The sequence below is a fragment of the Pleurodeles waltl genome, chromosome 12 (assembly GCF_031143425.1).
Source record: "Pleurodeles waltl isolate 20211129_DDA chromosome 12, aPleWal1.hap1.20221129, whole genome shotgun sequence".
Lineage (NCBI taxonomy): Eukaryota > Metazoa > Chordata > Amphibia > Caudata > Salamandridae > Pleurodeles > Pleurodeles waltl.
In genome coordinates, this window is record NC_090451.1 from 654946279 (window position 1) to 654963107 (window position 16829).

General features: G+C 47.3%; 1 protein-coding gene across 3 annotated transcripts in view; it reads right to left on the reverse strand.

The window, feature by feature from the left end:
- Nucleotides 1-16829, reverse strand: part of CGN (cingulin) — a 176221-nt gene that overhangs the window by 41464 nt on the left and 117928 nt on the right. For all 3 annotated transcript variants that reach the window (XM_069218329.1, XM_069218330.1, XM_069218332.1), the window contains exons 10-11: nt 6811-6952; nt 6033-6245 (exon numbers count right to left, since the gene is read on the reverse strand). In XM_069218329.1, the coding sequence (XP_069074430.1) occupies nt 6033-6245; nt 6811-6952 (355 nt within the window). The remainder of the gene's footprint in view (nt 1-6032; nt 6246-6810; nt 6953-16829) is intronic.

A 16829-nucleotide genomic window follows, 5' to 3' on the forward strand; every position in this document is an offset into this window, starting at 1 on the left:
TGGTCCTTTGCCCAGGACCATAGTCGAAGAGCTTCTCTGCAGAGAAGGTACGACCCCACTCCTCCCTGCTTGTTTATGTACCACATCGTGGTAGTATTGTCCGTTAGGACCTGTACCGACTGACCACGAAGGGAAGGGAGGAAGGCCTTGAGAGCCAGACGTACAGCCCGTAACTCTAACAGATTGATGTGAAAAATCTGTTCCTCTGGAGACCAAAGACCTTTGATCTCCAGATCCCCCAGATGAGCTCCCCACCCTAGAGTGGAAGCATCCGTTATGACTGTGGCCACTGGTGGCGACTGCTGGAACGGCTTTCCTTGTGAAAGATTGTTGCTTGCAATCCACCACTTCAAATCCACAGCAACATCTCTGGAGATCTTGACAGTACCCTCTAGATCCCCTCTGTGTTGAGACCACTGCCTTCGGAGGCACCACTGAAGAGCCCTCATGTGCCAGCGAGCATGCGTGACCAACAGAATGCAGGAGGCAAAAAGACCGAGCAGACGAAGGACCTTGAGGACTGGAACTACCGCTCCATTTCGAAACATTGGAACCAAATCCTGAATATCTTGAATCCGCTGAGGCGGAGGAAAGGCCCGACCCAATGTTGTATCCAGTACTGCCCCTATGAACAGGAGGCGCTGAGAGGGCTCTAGGTGAGATTTGGGCTCGTTCACCGAAAAGCCCAGGTCGAACAACAACTGGGTTGTTGACTGCAGATGACGCAACACAAGCTCCGGGGACTTGGCTTTGATTAACCAATCGTCCAAGTAAGGGAATACTGCTATCCCCTTCCTTCTGAGCTCTGCCGCAACCACCGACATCACCTTCGTGAAGACTCGAGGTGCTGAAGTAAGACCAAACGGAAGGACCGCAAACTGGTAGTGTTGCGATCCCACCACAAACCGGAGATACTTCCTGTGTGACTTGAGTATCGGGATATGAAAGTAAGCATCCTGCAAGTCGACAGACACCATCCAGTCTTCCATGTTCAACGCCAAAAGCACCTGTGCTAGGGTCAGCATCTTGAACTTTTCCTGCTTGAGGAACCAATTCAAGATCCTCCGGTCCAGAATTGGTCTCAAACGACCATCCTTCTTGGGAATCAGGAAATACCTTGAGTAAACTCCTTGACCCCTTTCCTGCTCCGGGACCAACTCCACCGCGCCCTTTAAAAGGAGGACTTCTACCTCCTGTTCTAGCAACAGGAGGTGTTCTTGTGAACAATACGAAGGGCGGGGCGGGATGAGGGGCGGAAACTCCCGAAAGGGAAGGGTGTAGCCTTTTCCCACAACACTGAGAACCCAAGTGTCCGACGTAACAGTCTCCCATTTGGTGAGAAAATGCTGTAATCTTCCCCCTACAGGAGAGGAGTGAGTGGGAAATGGTGGAAGCCTAAGGCTGCTTCCCCTGCTGCACCCCGCCAGAGGATGAGGAAGAGGCAGAGTGCTGCTGAGAAGATCCCCTGGTGCGGACCCTACCCCTCCCCCTAAAAGATCTATAGGGATGGGAAGAGGCAGGTTGCTGATATCTTCCCCGAAAGGAAGAGGAGGAAGAGCCACGCCCAAATCCACGAAACCTCCTGAAGAATCTGGAAGAGGCCGTGGAAGAAGGAGCTTGGAGTCCCAGCGACTTAGCCGTGGCCCTGCTCTCCTTAAACCGTTCCAAGGCCGAATCAGCCTTAGCCCCAAACAGTTTGTCCCCATCAAACGGGAGATCCAACAATGTGGACTGTACATCTGCCGAAAAGCCCGAGTTACGGAGCCAGGCCTGTCTCCTTTCCACCACAGTTGTGCCCATTGCTCTGGCTACCGAGTCGGTGGTATCCAGTCCCGTCTGGATAATTTGGGTCGCAGCAGCCTGGGCATCAGAGACAAGATCCAAAAGACCCTGGGGAAGCTCTGTAAACGAAGAGGAGATGTCATCCATCAGAGCATGAATATACCTCCCCAGGATACAGGTTGCATTGGTGGCTTTTAAAGCCAGACTGCAGGACGAAAAAATCTTCTTCGACTGCGCCTCCAGCTTTTTTGAATCTCTGTCCCCCGGCACCGTCGGAAAAGAACCAGGCGCTGACTTGGACGAACAGGAGGCCTGCACAACCAAGCTCTCCGGCGTAGGGTGCCTAGATAGGAAACCAGGATCAGTTGGAGCCGTCCGATACCTCCTGGCCACGGCTCTGTGAACTGCTGGGGAAGATGCCGGCTTCTTCCACACCTCTAAAACCGGATCCAGCAGAGCGTCATTAAAAGGTAATAGAGGGTCCGCCGCGGCTGAGGCCGGATGCAACACCTCTGTCAAAAGGTTTTGTTTCGCCTCCACCACCGGCAAAGGCAGGTCCAAAAAACTAGCTGCCTTCCGTACCACTGTATGAAAGGAAGCAGCTTCCTCGGTATATTCCCCCGGGGACGAAAGGTCCCACTCAGGGGAAGTGTCCAGCCCACTGGCCGACTCCAGTCCACGCAGCCCATCACCCGAGTCCTCTAGCTCTCCTTCCTCTAGGGCTCGTTGGTACTCCTGCTCCTCTAGTACCCGGAGAGCACGCCTCCTTGAATGCAGTCGTTGCTCAATCCGCGGAGTCGACAATACCTCCGCCGAAGTCGGAGATCGGCGCCGATCTTCCGAAGCCACCGACGCCGCATCCGGCGCCACAGGTAACTTCGGCGCCGACTGAAGAGCAGTTGAAATGGATGGACCCACCGGAGTCACAGGCCGAAATCTCGACGTCGACGGGATGGAAATCCCTGGGGCCAATCCCTCCGAAGCCACCGGAGCGGCCACCGGCGCCGACACTGGCGCCGAGCCCACGTTCCCAAACGGGAGAAAGGGCATAAAGGGTGCCGGCCGAAGAGGCGCAGGATCACCCAAAGAAAAGGCCAAAGGCCCAGCCGGAGCACCCCCTGGAGCCATCTGTTGGAAGATGGCATACATCGCATTCAAGAATGCGGAACTATCGGCTCCAGGGGTGGGAAAAGCCGGATACTGGGGTGCCTGACTCGGAGGCGACCCCGACGCCGGCCTCGGCGTCTGCGCCGGAGAAAACACTTGAGGCTCCAATACCTCAATCACCGACGCCTGTCCAGGCGAAGTTGGAGACGCCGGAGAGAGCAACGGCGTCGAAGGATGCGGCGTCACCGTGGGGCTGACCTCCCATGTTCTCCGGCGCCGATCCGGAGACCTGGAACGAGCCTCCCTTGAATGACGCCGAGATTCTCTACGGCGCCGGGAGTCTCGATGACGCCGATGTCTTGGAGAAGACTTTTTCTTGTGATGCTTCTCCTTTGACTTGGCCATAAACAGCTTCGCCTCGCGTTCTTTAAGGGCCTTCGGATTCATGTGCTGACATGAATCACAAGTCGAGACGTCATGGTCGGAGCTCAAACACCAAAGGCAATCGGAATGAGGATCCGTCACCGACATCTTGCCTCCACACTCACGACAAGGCTTAAATCCAGACTTTCTCTGCGACATTATTTCCACAGAGAAAGAGTACGCAGCAAGATATACACTGTAACCGCAAGAGTAACAGTTGCTCCCTCGAAGATAACCGTTTCGAATGCACGGAAAAAAAAGGGAACTGACGTCTGCACGTCGTCGAGGACCTCTTATTGCCTGTATGACGTCAGACGGCGTCGCGTGCGAGACAGTGACGTCCTCGTCGACGTGCAGAGACTAGTAAGAAGATTTCCGTCGAATGCTGGCGCCATGGGAGTATTCATGAGGTGAGGAATCCACAGGTAGTTGTATCCATCAGAAAGATCAAGATATATGAGAATAGAAGGGTGCTGATGGTAATAAGCAGATGTGATTAAGCAGCATACTTGGTTAATGTAATCTCAGAGTGGAGAGAGCAAAAAATATATTTTGAAGAGGGTCAAGAAAGCGCTGAGTGAGAGCTAAGTGGCAAGTGTTCTAAAGGTAAAATGGTCTAGGATTTTAGAGCTGAAAGGAGGTAAAGAAATGAGAGGCTAACTGGCAGGAGATGGGGTTGGTCAAGTAGAGGGAGCATGATTATTTTCTTGTGGACCAGTGTGATGCTAAGCGGGCAGGGTCTAGGAGTGTGGGTGCAGTAGGACACGGCATTCATGAGGGATAATCAGATGGATTCTGACTGAAGAGGAGCAGGTACTTCAGACTAGCAAGGACTCAAATCCCAAGGAGGATTCTAAGCATGATACTAGAGAACAATCAGTGCCTGCTTTTAAAGCCAAAGAAAGCCCTCACGTGGAACAGTCAATGATATGCTCTGAAAAGTAAAAAAAGGTGATGAATTAATGTGGTCAATTTGGGAGCGTGCAACAGGAGTGGCCGGGTGCTCAAGAGAATTATCCAAAGTGGGGTGGTTTGTGTGGACTGATGCGCTTGTTGCAGTACCCACAGGCAAAATCCGGCTCTGCGATAATAGGAAGAAGGGTGATTAGGAGTCAAAATGATCTGTAGTCAGATGTTTTGTTGCAGGGTGCTCAAGTGTTCCAGGCCCACCTAAGAGAAGAGAACGAAAAGGCAACTGAGAAGACAGGGTAAGCGATTGGGGTATTCAAGAATTCAAGAGGCTGAAGGTCTATCAGATGTCCAGGCAGGGTGAGGGATGAGCTTCTAGGCCAGTGGCGTGCTGTAGCTGCAGCTTGTTGAAAGAAATGACTTGGGCGTGATGGAGGGTAAGGTGAAGAGAAATGATGATGCCTTTTCTACTTTGTAAATGAAATAATAATGCCTATCTTTGACGAGCAATGTAAAGTTTGACTTAAAAAACTCAACATTTGCCATTATTTATGTAGAAGTAGCTACAGTGTACAAGCAAGAAAACTAACAGTACATACTGCATGTTTTCGTAGATGATTGTATAACTTTGATATCTTTTTATGGAGGCCAAAATATTGCTTTTTTATCACAATGGCTACCGAGACGAGATTGATCCTGGGGGGGAAGTGGAGTACAGAACCAAGTAGCTATGTTATGCAACAATAGTATGCCGACACAGAAACTGTGACACACCGACTGCCACGTGGGAGGGGCCTGGCAGAGACACGGACTGAAATGTGTGGCTGTAACTTCAAGACTCAGCTTTCTCTCTTGGGCAAAGGAATATTGTGAGTCTCTGCTTTGCCAATTAATATTGAGAGCTCTTCGACCTCTGTGCCTTGGTTTTTCCACGTTAGGGAATACTTTCGGTTGTCTTTACACAACATATAAAGTTGTCGGCTGGCAAATAGCATGTAAGAAAGCGCCCTGTACTCACAGCCCATCAGCTCTTCAAGAGGTTTTATTGTCCAGCAACTATAGATGTCTAAAAGTGTAAGAGAGAAAAAAAAAAAAAAAAAAACTTTTCCCACAGTCCATTCACCCCCTCAGACCCTTCATAAACCTTACATTAGTAGACTTAACCCCGGAATCAAACAAATGCAGGTCCCAAACAGTGAGGAAATAATTAGTGTTATCTGAGAACCTTCTGTTGAAACACTACTTTTAGAATAGGATTAGAGCTAATAAAGTGTGCACTGCTTAGACTAGAGTAATTGTTTATTCTCAAAGCTCCCTATGCATTGAAATCCCCTACAAATTAAATCCAGATGGCTATTTGGTATGTAGATCATCAAGGAGATTGTCTAAATTCTGCATTTGTATTATGGTGGGCGTTTTAACTCAATTTCCCACTCGCCATAACATGTACATTTTTGTTTTAAATAAATGATAAGGTATTTCAGAACAATTCACCTCAACTACACTAATGCATACCTTTGGTTTAGAAGTTTTATTAAGTTGCTATAATCGTTTTAAACTATGATCAGAGATTAAGCAGAGGCCTTTAATATTCCCAAGATAAAACCACATTTTTCAACCAGAAACAAGGAAGTCTACAAATCCACTGTGACAGACTACTGTGTACATCAAGTGGAAGCTTTTAAAAGTACTCTCAATGGTCTTGAGACTGGACAACATTCTGAAAAAGACAACCTTCTTGCTGAAATTCATTCAAGATCAGGCACTGCCAAGTGTGGCCCCTGCCACACCTCCTGTGCTTTAGGGCTTACCATTGAAGTCTCTTCAAAGTCTCTCTTGAGCTGTTTCATGTCTTTCTGGAACTGCTGCCTCAGCTGTTCCAGTTCTTGGTCATGGCTGGCAACTTCGTCTTTTAGAGCGCCTTTCAGGGCCCCCAACTCGCGCTCCCTCTGGTGTAGCAGCTCCTCCTGTCTCTGCTTATCCATGCCCATCTGCCGCAGCTGTTCCTGCAGCTGTTGCAGCTCCTAGAAGAGAAGTTAACACAGTCTAGCTGAACCAAAAGGTGACCGGACCTGAGGAGCTCCCTTAATTTCCCTCTTCTGCTACCATCATATATCTTGCCGCTTCGAGACACATCAGAGTATCAGGTAGTGTTAGCAAACTTACAGATCTGCCTTCTACAGATCCGTCAGTAAGAGTGCTCCAGTTTTTTCCTTTCCCACTGCTAAAAGTAACAGAGCTGTGCTGGGGCTCCAATGCTTTTGGTTATGCTGCTCTCGCAAGCAGTTGTGTCTCTGAATCCAGTAATATTGTCCAGATGTGTGGATGATAATGTCGCTACAGAGGGACGGGTATCTGTCCTGACTCCTGCATTAAGGCGGTGATCCACTACTCCCCTCACTGTTTCATCAACACATTCCCTCCTCTTCTATCGAAACCTGTTTCTTCATCCCTCAGATAAACTTTGTCATCTAAACAAGGCACGCTGGCTATTCTTTCTCCCCTGCCAGGCCGATTGCCAGAACCCTAAGCAAATTATGCTGCCTCTCCCACCATTAATGTAAACTATAGGTATCCTGCGCATCCTACCCGTTTCAGTGCATCCGCCTCATTTGCACCAACCGAGCTGCTCTTGAAGTGATCTACTTCAACTTGCATGGTGGAATATCTCTCTCTGACCTCCCGCAACTCATCTTCAAACTCCTCTTTCTCCAGCTTTGCTTGCATCAACCTAAGAGGGGTTGGTGGGAGAGCAGGGGACAGCAAAGGAAACAGAATGCAATAGAATAGAGCATAAGAATACAAATGTAGACATCTTTACAATCCAATATTAACATGCTAAGATTGAAAAAAAATAAACAAAGCAGAGCTATGATGATCTAAATCCTCTTATCCTGTAACAGATTTTACGGGAAAGAGGGTGAATCTTAAAAGATGCAGAAGATCATCTATTTCAAATAAATATACAATATAGGTGTTGTAACTTCTAAGAATACAGAATTAATTTACATGTAGGTAAAATAGGTCAATCAGAAATACTGTACAAAAATAACAGGTCACTACCATCGCTCTAGCATTTTCACACCAGATCTAGATGCTCATTTAAAAGTAAGATGAAGAGGTTAGTATATTGGGAAACGTTTAGGTATCTCTGACGGTGCAAGAGGTCACCAAGCCTTACTAAAGAGTTGTATACTTCTAACTAGTCAAGGTACCAGATTCAGCAATGCAATTATCAGGGTTGATGGACAATATATGCCCTCTACTGTGTCTTCGCAGCAGAGCTCTGGGTACAAGTAGGGGTAGTATGGAGACCCTGCAGCTAAGCATGCAGCATAAACAGCCCCAAAGACTAGCAAGGCTAAATAAGCACAACCATTTAAATACTTCAAGCTCTTCAAATGACCAGTGTGCTAAATGGTACATTTAATTGTATGGTATGGGTAACATCTTCGGTCAGTGCGAGTCTAGTTAAAAACTCAACTGAGCTCAAAGTTTTTTTAAGGGTGGGAAAATGCAATTGTTGGCTAACTGCACCAGCAATGTTCCCCAAGGATATCAAAGTTCAGGGGCCCAAGGTTTCAAACAAGCCTCTCTACAGGTAGCTGAGTGACCCCACTAGTTTGATGACCTCCCAGTGGAAACTGGAAATTAAGAGTGGGGCCCAACCACACCTCTTCAAGCATTTATCCCCAGTATCACAAAAGCTAGAAAAATAATTATTGCACTTTCAGGATTAGAGAAATCCACTAGTCAAAAGGACAACGCTTAAGAGCTGTGGTAAAGAAGGAAAACTTTGAGCTTCAAAATTCCATTTCATTAAAAAAAAAAACTCAACATAACTCTTAAGTATCTTTGTATCCAGGCTTCTGAAATACTTCAACCCCCACGTTTAAAATACACATTATCGCTTTGCGCCTTGGCCATGATGTGTCAGTCATGCTCTTCATCTGATGAGACAAATAATAAAGAATCCAATGAGGATTCAAGTGCTCGAAACTCAAAAGGAATCGATACTGGGAGATTTGACTCTATAAATAGCACAAACTCAATGCTTAATTTAATTATCATTTTGTGGAAGCGACAGATCATAAGCGAGTGACATGTGGATACAAGCGAGCAGTATCAGTATTGGCACTGGAAAAGGAGCATTACCTAATGTTTGAGCAAGATCCATTTAGATCATCAGTACCTATGGGGAATATGCTAAGGGCCTCAAAAGAACAAGGCTGGCTGGAATTGGTGGGATTAGGGATGCAATGTTTCTTTTCAGGGCGTGTGGAAATGCTAAACAGAAGTAATATCTTAAAACTCTCCAGAGCCTTTTTGGGCCTTACTGAGATCTGCTGCACAGTCATTGAAAGAATTGCTTTTCAAACTCTGCAAGTTGGGGATGGCAACAAGAGGACTGTTGTAACATTTCAAAGTAGCAAAACAGATTAATCTCTGATGGTTAACAGCATGCTGTAGCACAGTGGGGAGGTTAAACTGTCTCCCACCCCAGGTGAAATATTGTGCAGTCTTCTTGGAAGATCAACAAATTAATGGTTAGTGGAACATTAAAAAAGTTGGCTAGGATGAATCATCAACTAAAAATTGTAGCATCTTGCAAGGTGCGATCAGCCATGAACGACAAGTTACTTACCTTCAGTAGGGACTTATCTGGTAGAGACAAGAAAAAACAATATCTAGTTGCAGAATCTTTACCGTAGAATTTCCCCAAGCGTCAGTCTGGATCCGGAGATTTTTCTCGAGCAGTACCCGTGCGCGCCATTAGGCGGTGTCGATCAGCTCCGCGTCTGCCATCAGCATCATGCGCACCGGATATGATGTCATGGGTCTTATAGGCGCCACTCCGGCATGCTGACATCAGTTTCTTTTCATGAGTTTCCATACCAGAAGCACAGAGCCATTAAGAACACTTACCACAGGTGCATCAAAACTAGTGCCCTGAAAGCGAATCCCTGCCTCTAGAAATCAGTTCGCAGAGCATGAAGGTGGGTTGGCAACTAGATATCGTCTCTACCAGGTAAGGGGCTACCGAAGGTAAGTGACTTGTCCATCTGAAAGAGACATCTAGTTGCAGATTCCTTACCTTTGAATAGGTATCCAAGCCAACCAATCCCTGGAGGTAGGTATGCAAACTAAGATCATACTAGAAAGTCCTGCAGGACAAAACAGGCAAACTGCCTGTCCCTACGGAACTGACTGTCCAGGCAGTAGTGTTTGGTAATCATGAGCTGAAATGCCTACGTTGCCACTTGACAGATGTCAAGTACTAGAACTATGCGTGATAAGGAAGTGGTAGCAGCTTTAGCTCTAATAGAATGAGAACGCAAACACTCAGGGGGTTGCTTCTTAGCTAGTGAGTAGCACATTTTAATGCAGAGTATGACCCGTCTAGAGCTGGTTCTCTTCTGCACTACCCAACCTTTCTTCGAACCCACCTAACCAAATGAGAGGTGATATTCCACGGACCTCTTTGGTACAATCATGGTAGACTGCCAACACTCTTTTTGGGTCTAGGAGACAGAGCCTCTCCTCTTCCTTAGAAGGATGAGAGGGTGTGTAAAAAGTAGACAAAGTGATGGATTGGCCTACATGGAAAGGCATAACCACTTTTGGGAGAAAGGAGGCCCTAGTGCGAAGCACCACTTTGTCAGGATAGATGGAAAGGTAAGGTGGCTTAGATGACAATGCCTGCAGCTCACACACACTGCGGGTAGATGTAATGGCCACAAGGAAGGCTGTTTTTAAAGTAAGAAGCCTGACAGAACAATTGTGTAGAGGCTCAAGGTAAGCGCATCAAAACTAAATTCAAATCCAACTGGGACATAATGAATGGAGATGGAGAAAGCATATGGGTAAGGCCCTTAAGGAATCTATTTACAATTGGAGACTTAAACAAGGAAGGTTGATCAGAAAACTGCAAACAAGCAGAAATGGCAGACAGATAACCTTTGAGAGTGTACACAGCAGAGCCCTGCTGGTCCAGAGAAAGGATAAATAAAACTTCAGAAAGGGGGTCAGAAAGGGGGTCAACAGACTTGTCTGCACTATGCCACACACTTCTTCCCACAACAGGCGTATTGGTTTTGGTGGAGAGACGTGTGGCTGCCAAGATTACATTACAGACTTTGGGTGGAAGGTTAAAAGCTGTCCAATGCCACTGCTCAATCTCCATCCAAGAAGGCGAAGACTGGACAAGTTGGGTGGAGAACCCTCCCTTGCTGCTGCGGCAGAAGATCCTCCCGAAGGGGCAGTTTGATGTCAGGATCGATGGCCATGCCTGGGGTACCAGATTCTTCGTGCCCAGTCCGGAGCCACAAGGATTACTTAGGCCTGGATGTTCTTGATCATCTTGAGAACTCTGGGAGAAGTGGTATAGGTGGAAAGGCTTACAAGAGGCCTGAGTTCCAAATGAGATAAGAAGTGCTGCTGAGCTATTGCCGCCTTGGAAACTCCAACACACAATACTGCTGACATTGCAGTTTCTCTGCGAAGGCGAATAATTTAATTTTTTTCATAAGCAACATTATTAGTTTTGTACTTGAACATAAGGACATAACAAATTCAAGACTAAAACTGAAAAGGTCACATTTGCACCTCATAGGCGCCGCATTGTACAATTCCAATATGAGTAACAAAGGCATGTATTCGATGTTAGTTATACTGACCCGAGACAGGTCCTACACTGGGCGCTGCATTTAAGGCCCAGCAGCGGAATGGGTATCCCAAGTCCCGGTCCAAGGCGAACAAATATAACCAGGGCTCTCCCAACTGCTAAAGAGACCCTGCACCACCTTTGAATGGAGATGCCATTCGTGAAGGACTAAGCGATGTCAGCCAAGTTCGTTCACTCTGGCATTCAGAGAGCCTGCCATATGTTGAACTACCAGGGAAATGCCCTGTTATTCAAGCCACACCCAGAGGTGCAGCGCCTCTTGACAAAGGGTCCACAACCCCACCCTGTCCTGCTTGTTGCGGTACCACATGGCACTACCTTCTCTTTGAGAGAGGGACGAAATGCTTTCAGTGCTTGTCTGATCACCTGGAGCTCCAACAGGCTGATGTGGAGTCCGGACTCCACCGGGAACCAGATGCTTGTGATCTCTGCCTCTCCCAGGAGACCGCCCCATCTCAGGAGTGACACATCTGTCACTACTGTCAGATATGGTTGGGGAAGGGAGAGGGACCTGCATCTGACCAAATCGTGGTTCTTTAGCCAATATTTCAGATCTTGTGCCGTTCCCTCTGAGATCTGGACCCTGTCGGAGAGATTTCACTGATCCCGCGCCCACTCGATCTTCAGGTCCCACTGCAGAGCCCACCAATGCCACCTGGCCTGTGTCACCAGCAGATTGCTGGAGGCCATGAGGCCCAACAGCCTCAGTTATTCTCACTGAAATCCAGGATAGAGACTGAAACATCGGTATCATAGCCTGAATATTCTGGACTCGCTGCTCCGAAGGATAAGCCTGAAACTCAGCTCAGATGGAAGGGATCATCTGAAAGGCAGTGAGGTGTGACTTGAGCATGTTTAAAGTGAACCCAGTGAATGCAGGAGGTCAGCCATAGTCTGGAGGTTGGACACGACAGCCTGGGGAGAGCCCGTCCTCAACAGCCCATCATTGAGATGGGGGAAAGCTGTGACCACCGCCATCACCTTGGTGAACACGAGAGGGGGCTGGTAAGACCAAAAGGAAGCATGGTGAACTGAAAGTGCTTGTGGCCTACTGTGAGTCCCAAGTAATGTCTGTGGGCAGGCAGGACTGGGATATGGAAACACAAGTCCTGCAAGTTCAACTCTACCATCCAGTCTCCTGGGTCGAGGACCCAGTCTGACGTGATGGACTGCCAGTCGAGCAGGTGATGGCATATCCTGCCTCTGACTGGTCCCTGGTAGGGAATCCTCAGACTAGAAAAGTTTGTAGCCAGCTGCAGCAGATGGTACAGTGGACTGGCCAGACCGATAGCTCCCTGATCCACGCAGACAGTGGATCCCACGTCCCAGACCACACAGGCTGGGCAATATACGAGGCATGGTGGCTGGAGGGAATTGGACGTGGCTAGGCACCCTTTCTGTAGTCATAAAAGGGGCATTAAGCAGACAGACAGATGAGGGGCCACTGCAAAGCCCAAGGACCTAGCATAGCATGAGAATCCTTGAAGCGTTCACGCGCCAAGTCTGGTTTCTCTCTGAAGAGACGGGTGCCATCAAAGGGGATGTCCATAAGATTAGATTGAGCATCCCCCGAAAAGCCAGATGTCCTCAACCAGGTGTGGCAAGTCCAGGCTACTGCTGAAGCAACTGCTCTGCCCAGTGAGTAGGTCATGTCCAATCCACATCGGATTGCGAACTTTGCTGCATCCCTCTCATCAGCAACTGCCTCAGAGAGTACAGCCTGGGCCTCCTCCGAACCCTGTGGCAGCCCTTGTGCAACCATATCCCAAAGTGTGTGAGAATAACGTCTCGAAAGGCATGCAGTGTTGACAGACCAGAATGCCAGGCAGGGGGAAGTAAACATCTTCTTCCTAAGTGTGTCCAGCGTCTTGGATTCCCTACCCAGGGTTGCGGAAGGGAACACTCCCTGGTAAGTGTAGGCTTGGATAACCAAGCTCTCATGGGTGGGGTGTTGCGTCAGGAAACCTGGATCACCCAGTGCAGGGTAACGGCAGTGAGCAATTGTCCTGTTCACAGGAGTCCCTAGGCTGGGTTTGGACCAGGTACCTAGCAGGATATCAGTAAGGGCTTCATTAAAGGGAAGCTGGGGTTCAGAGGGCAAAGCAACAGGCTGAAGCACCTTTGTCAGGTTTGTCCTGACTGCCACTGAAAGCAACACAAGGTCCAGGACCTCAGATGCTCCCCACACCATTACTGAATATGAAGCTCCCTCCTCCATAGCCCTAAAGAGGGGTGGGGGGGGGAGCATGCCAGTATCTGCCAAGATATCCAGTCCACTGTCTTCACCCAGGTCCATATGCCAGTCCATGGGGTGTTGGCGCTGGTATTCCAAAAGGTCCAGCGACCCCTCCCATTCCTCACCATAACCTAGCCCATAGGAATAAGTCTCAGGAGCCAACATAGGGGGCAAGGCCCCTGTCAGCGCTGGAGTCTGCATTCTACAAAGCAGATCCAGCTGCGTGTAGTGTCAGCAATGAGGATGGGGAGGCTGCCCGGGAGGCTGCCCGGGAGGCTGCCCGGGAGGCACGGACGGTGCCAGGAGCATTGATGTCTGTACCGGTGCCAAGAAAGGTCAAGATGGTATGACGGATGCAGGTCCGCATCCAAGAATGGATCAGTGGGTGCCCCTTGGAGCCGAGGCCGAATGTGCTGGCATGGAACCAGACGGGGCCTCTTCTGACTCTGCGGGGCCCGAAGGCGCTCCAGCGGAGTCAGACTGCCCAAAAATGAGGCACATGGCTTCATAAAAATCCTTAAGTTGGGCAGGGGTCGCTCTGGCTCCTGGAAACTCATGGAGGCGCAAAGTCGGCCCAGATGCATGCACCTCAGAGGGAGGCCTAGATCGAGGACGCTTCTGATCCCTCGTCTCGTCGGCTGAAGGACAAGGTGAAGTCAAAGAGCGCTGCGCTTTCTTATTACGCCTCAACTTACCCAGTCATCCCGAGGACTTGGAGTGAGACGACAAAGATGGGAGGCTCTGAAACCGATCCAGAAACCTTCCTCTCAACCGGGACTTACAAGGAGCGGAGTGCCAGGCCACCATCAGCTTTAGGGAACGCTCCCTCAAAAAGTTGCCTTTGGATTCATGGCCGGGCACTCGGAGCACAATTTCGAGTCATGGTTGGCCTCCAGACATCAAAGGAACAAGCAGTGAGGATCCATCGCAGACATCGCCCGATGGCAGGATCTGCAGAGCTTGAACCCAGTCTTATGCAAAGACATCCCTTGATGCACCAGGAGTTGAAATACTCAAAAAGCTTCAACAAGTCAAAAAAGACCAGTTAAGAATCAATGGAGGGGTAGCTTTTTCTTCAGATCAGTGCTGGCTGGCGCAGAAAGACAAGAACTGATGTCTGTGCACCATGGTGATGCTTATAAAGGACCAGGGACCTTATATCCAGCGCACAGGACGCCAACCACAGATGCAGAGCTGATTGACGCCACCTAATGGCACACAGGGGTACTGCTCGAGAAAAATCTCCAGATCCACATTGACGCCTGGGGAAATTCTAAGGTAAGGAATCTGCAACTAGATTTCTCTATGAAATATGAATCAACAGTCAGATCTCAACTTGAAAATGACCACTTCATTAAACAAAAGCAAGTTTTATGGGATTAACTTCAACAACAAAGTCCCAGCAACTGGTGACCGAGGTTGGCTGCCTGAGGCACTTTTCCCTAGAACTGAAACAAGCAAACAATGTCAAGCATTTATTAGCCCAGGACGTTGGTCTGTGTTCATGGATTAACAGGGAGCTAAAATCTGCTTAGCAAAATGCAGAAATAGTAACCAGGCTGAAAAACCTTCTTACTGTTTGAGTTCAAGAAACCTGGACAGTGGAATTGTTATTTTTAGAAGACTTCACAGAATACTCCTACCCTGCTATGCCAAGAAAGTGAGGTTCTGGTTAATTTGAATGATGTGTGATCCAAAGTCTATGATTGTATGCAATAATTATGTCAACCTCAGAAGTAATAAGAAAAAAATGCATAATCGAAAATATGACCACTGCTATTGAAGAGGTCATGAGCAAAAACCCTAATGAAATGTGGATCATCACCGGTGACTAATTCTTTCTTATTTAAAGAATACACCGCACCCGAATTACATGACACAGATGATTTATATTGGAATATTACTGTGAAAGAAGTTACCGAATTCAAGTCAAATAACAGAGGAAGTATTTTAGTTAAAAAGTTACAGAATTTAAGTTTGTGATCATTGAACGGTCATTTTAAATTGGATAGACCAGCAGGATATACTCATGTTTCCTTGCAGTAACTAGCTATTTTGGATTACACGTGGGTGACGATTAAAGATTGCAAGTATGTTATTCGACATTGTTCCCACTCTATAAAGTGATCATTTCATCCAAAAGATCACAATAACCTGGGACCAAGAGAGTTACTTATCACAAAAAAGGCTACACTCATCGGCAGACACAGCGAATAAATTTAAATGTCAAATCGAATATAGTGAAAAGAGGAAATGTCAAAAGATTTGAATAAAAGTTCTTAAGGGCCAAAGTGGTTCCTCCTATGTTTATTGTTTCATGGTCTCACTATATTATGGAAGTAAAGATCACAGCCTCGAAAACTTTATGAGAAAAAAATGCCTTAACAAAACTAATTTTCTAACTCTACAGGGGGGCTTGGAGGAGGATTTAGAATTAAGGACGTTATTAAACAGTACCACAACCCAAAATAAGGGTAGACATGATACTGGAGCCCTAGAACAGAAAGTTAAACACTCTGCTGCGCTATGGAAAAAGCTCTGGGATATAAAGAAAGATAAGGAAGAAAAGCAGTTGATTTGGATGCACGATGCAGCTAAATATAAGGATTCTAGGAAACTCTGGTCAATCAATTTATATGTAGATGCAAGGAAAAAGACACCTGCCTCGAATATCGCTCCAGTTGCTTGGATCAACTATATTTTTGAAAGTCAAACTATGACAGAAGTGTTCCAATAGATACGATCCCTCAAGGACTTATTGATAATAATTGTGAAGTGAACGTGTCTTCTCGCTGTCAGATATAGAGGCAGCCATTAAATTTACTCGCAACAATGGAGCTCCAGGCATTAATGGCATTCTGGCCTCCGTTCTTTTAAAATCGATAGTGGTCAGTGGGCGAAAATATAATGCCCTCTTTACAACTCCTACTTCACTAACGGTAACATCCTGGGTAGCTGGGGAGACTCGCTATTGCTCCTTATACATAAAAAAGGGTCAGACTGATTGCCTCAGAACGTTCGACTCAGTACATTGTTGGATGTTGATGGCAAAGTTTCCCTATTTCCAAACTGGATTTGTCAAAGGCTATAGCACTGAGGACTATCTGCTAGCACTCTCAACCCCCATGAAGAATAGTCCGGCCAGTAAAAAGGACCTGCTATATGTGTCTATAATTGATTTTACTACAGTCTTTGACAATGTCAACAGGGGTAAGCTCTGGGCAAAACTCAATGAATGGGGCATTCTGCAACCCCTATGGAAGGCTATCATTGGTCTAAACTAAAATATGTGGGTGAAGATAAGGCTAACATCCAAATGGGACACCTCAGGGAAAAGTTTCATAAACAAAGGGCTGAAGCAATGTCGCTAATTGCTGCCCCCCACTTATTAACGTATACGTAGTAAACTTGGGTAAAGCCACATTCCCAAAAAGAGATTGACTTCCAAAATTGGCAGAAGTAAAGGTCAACATTCTGCAAGATGCTGACAATACTATTCTGTTGGATTTAACCAGAATGTAATAATAAACAAACAGGTTAACAGCTCTAAATTAACCAGGATGTTGTAGATCTACGCAAACGACTGCATATTCACTTGCTCAGCATGTTACAGAATTCTCAGAGGGGTCCACAGTATCTCAAGCAGACTGGGCCACTTGAACGAAAAATAATAATGATAGCTTTGGT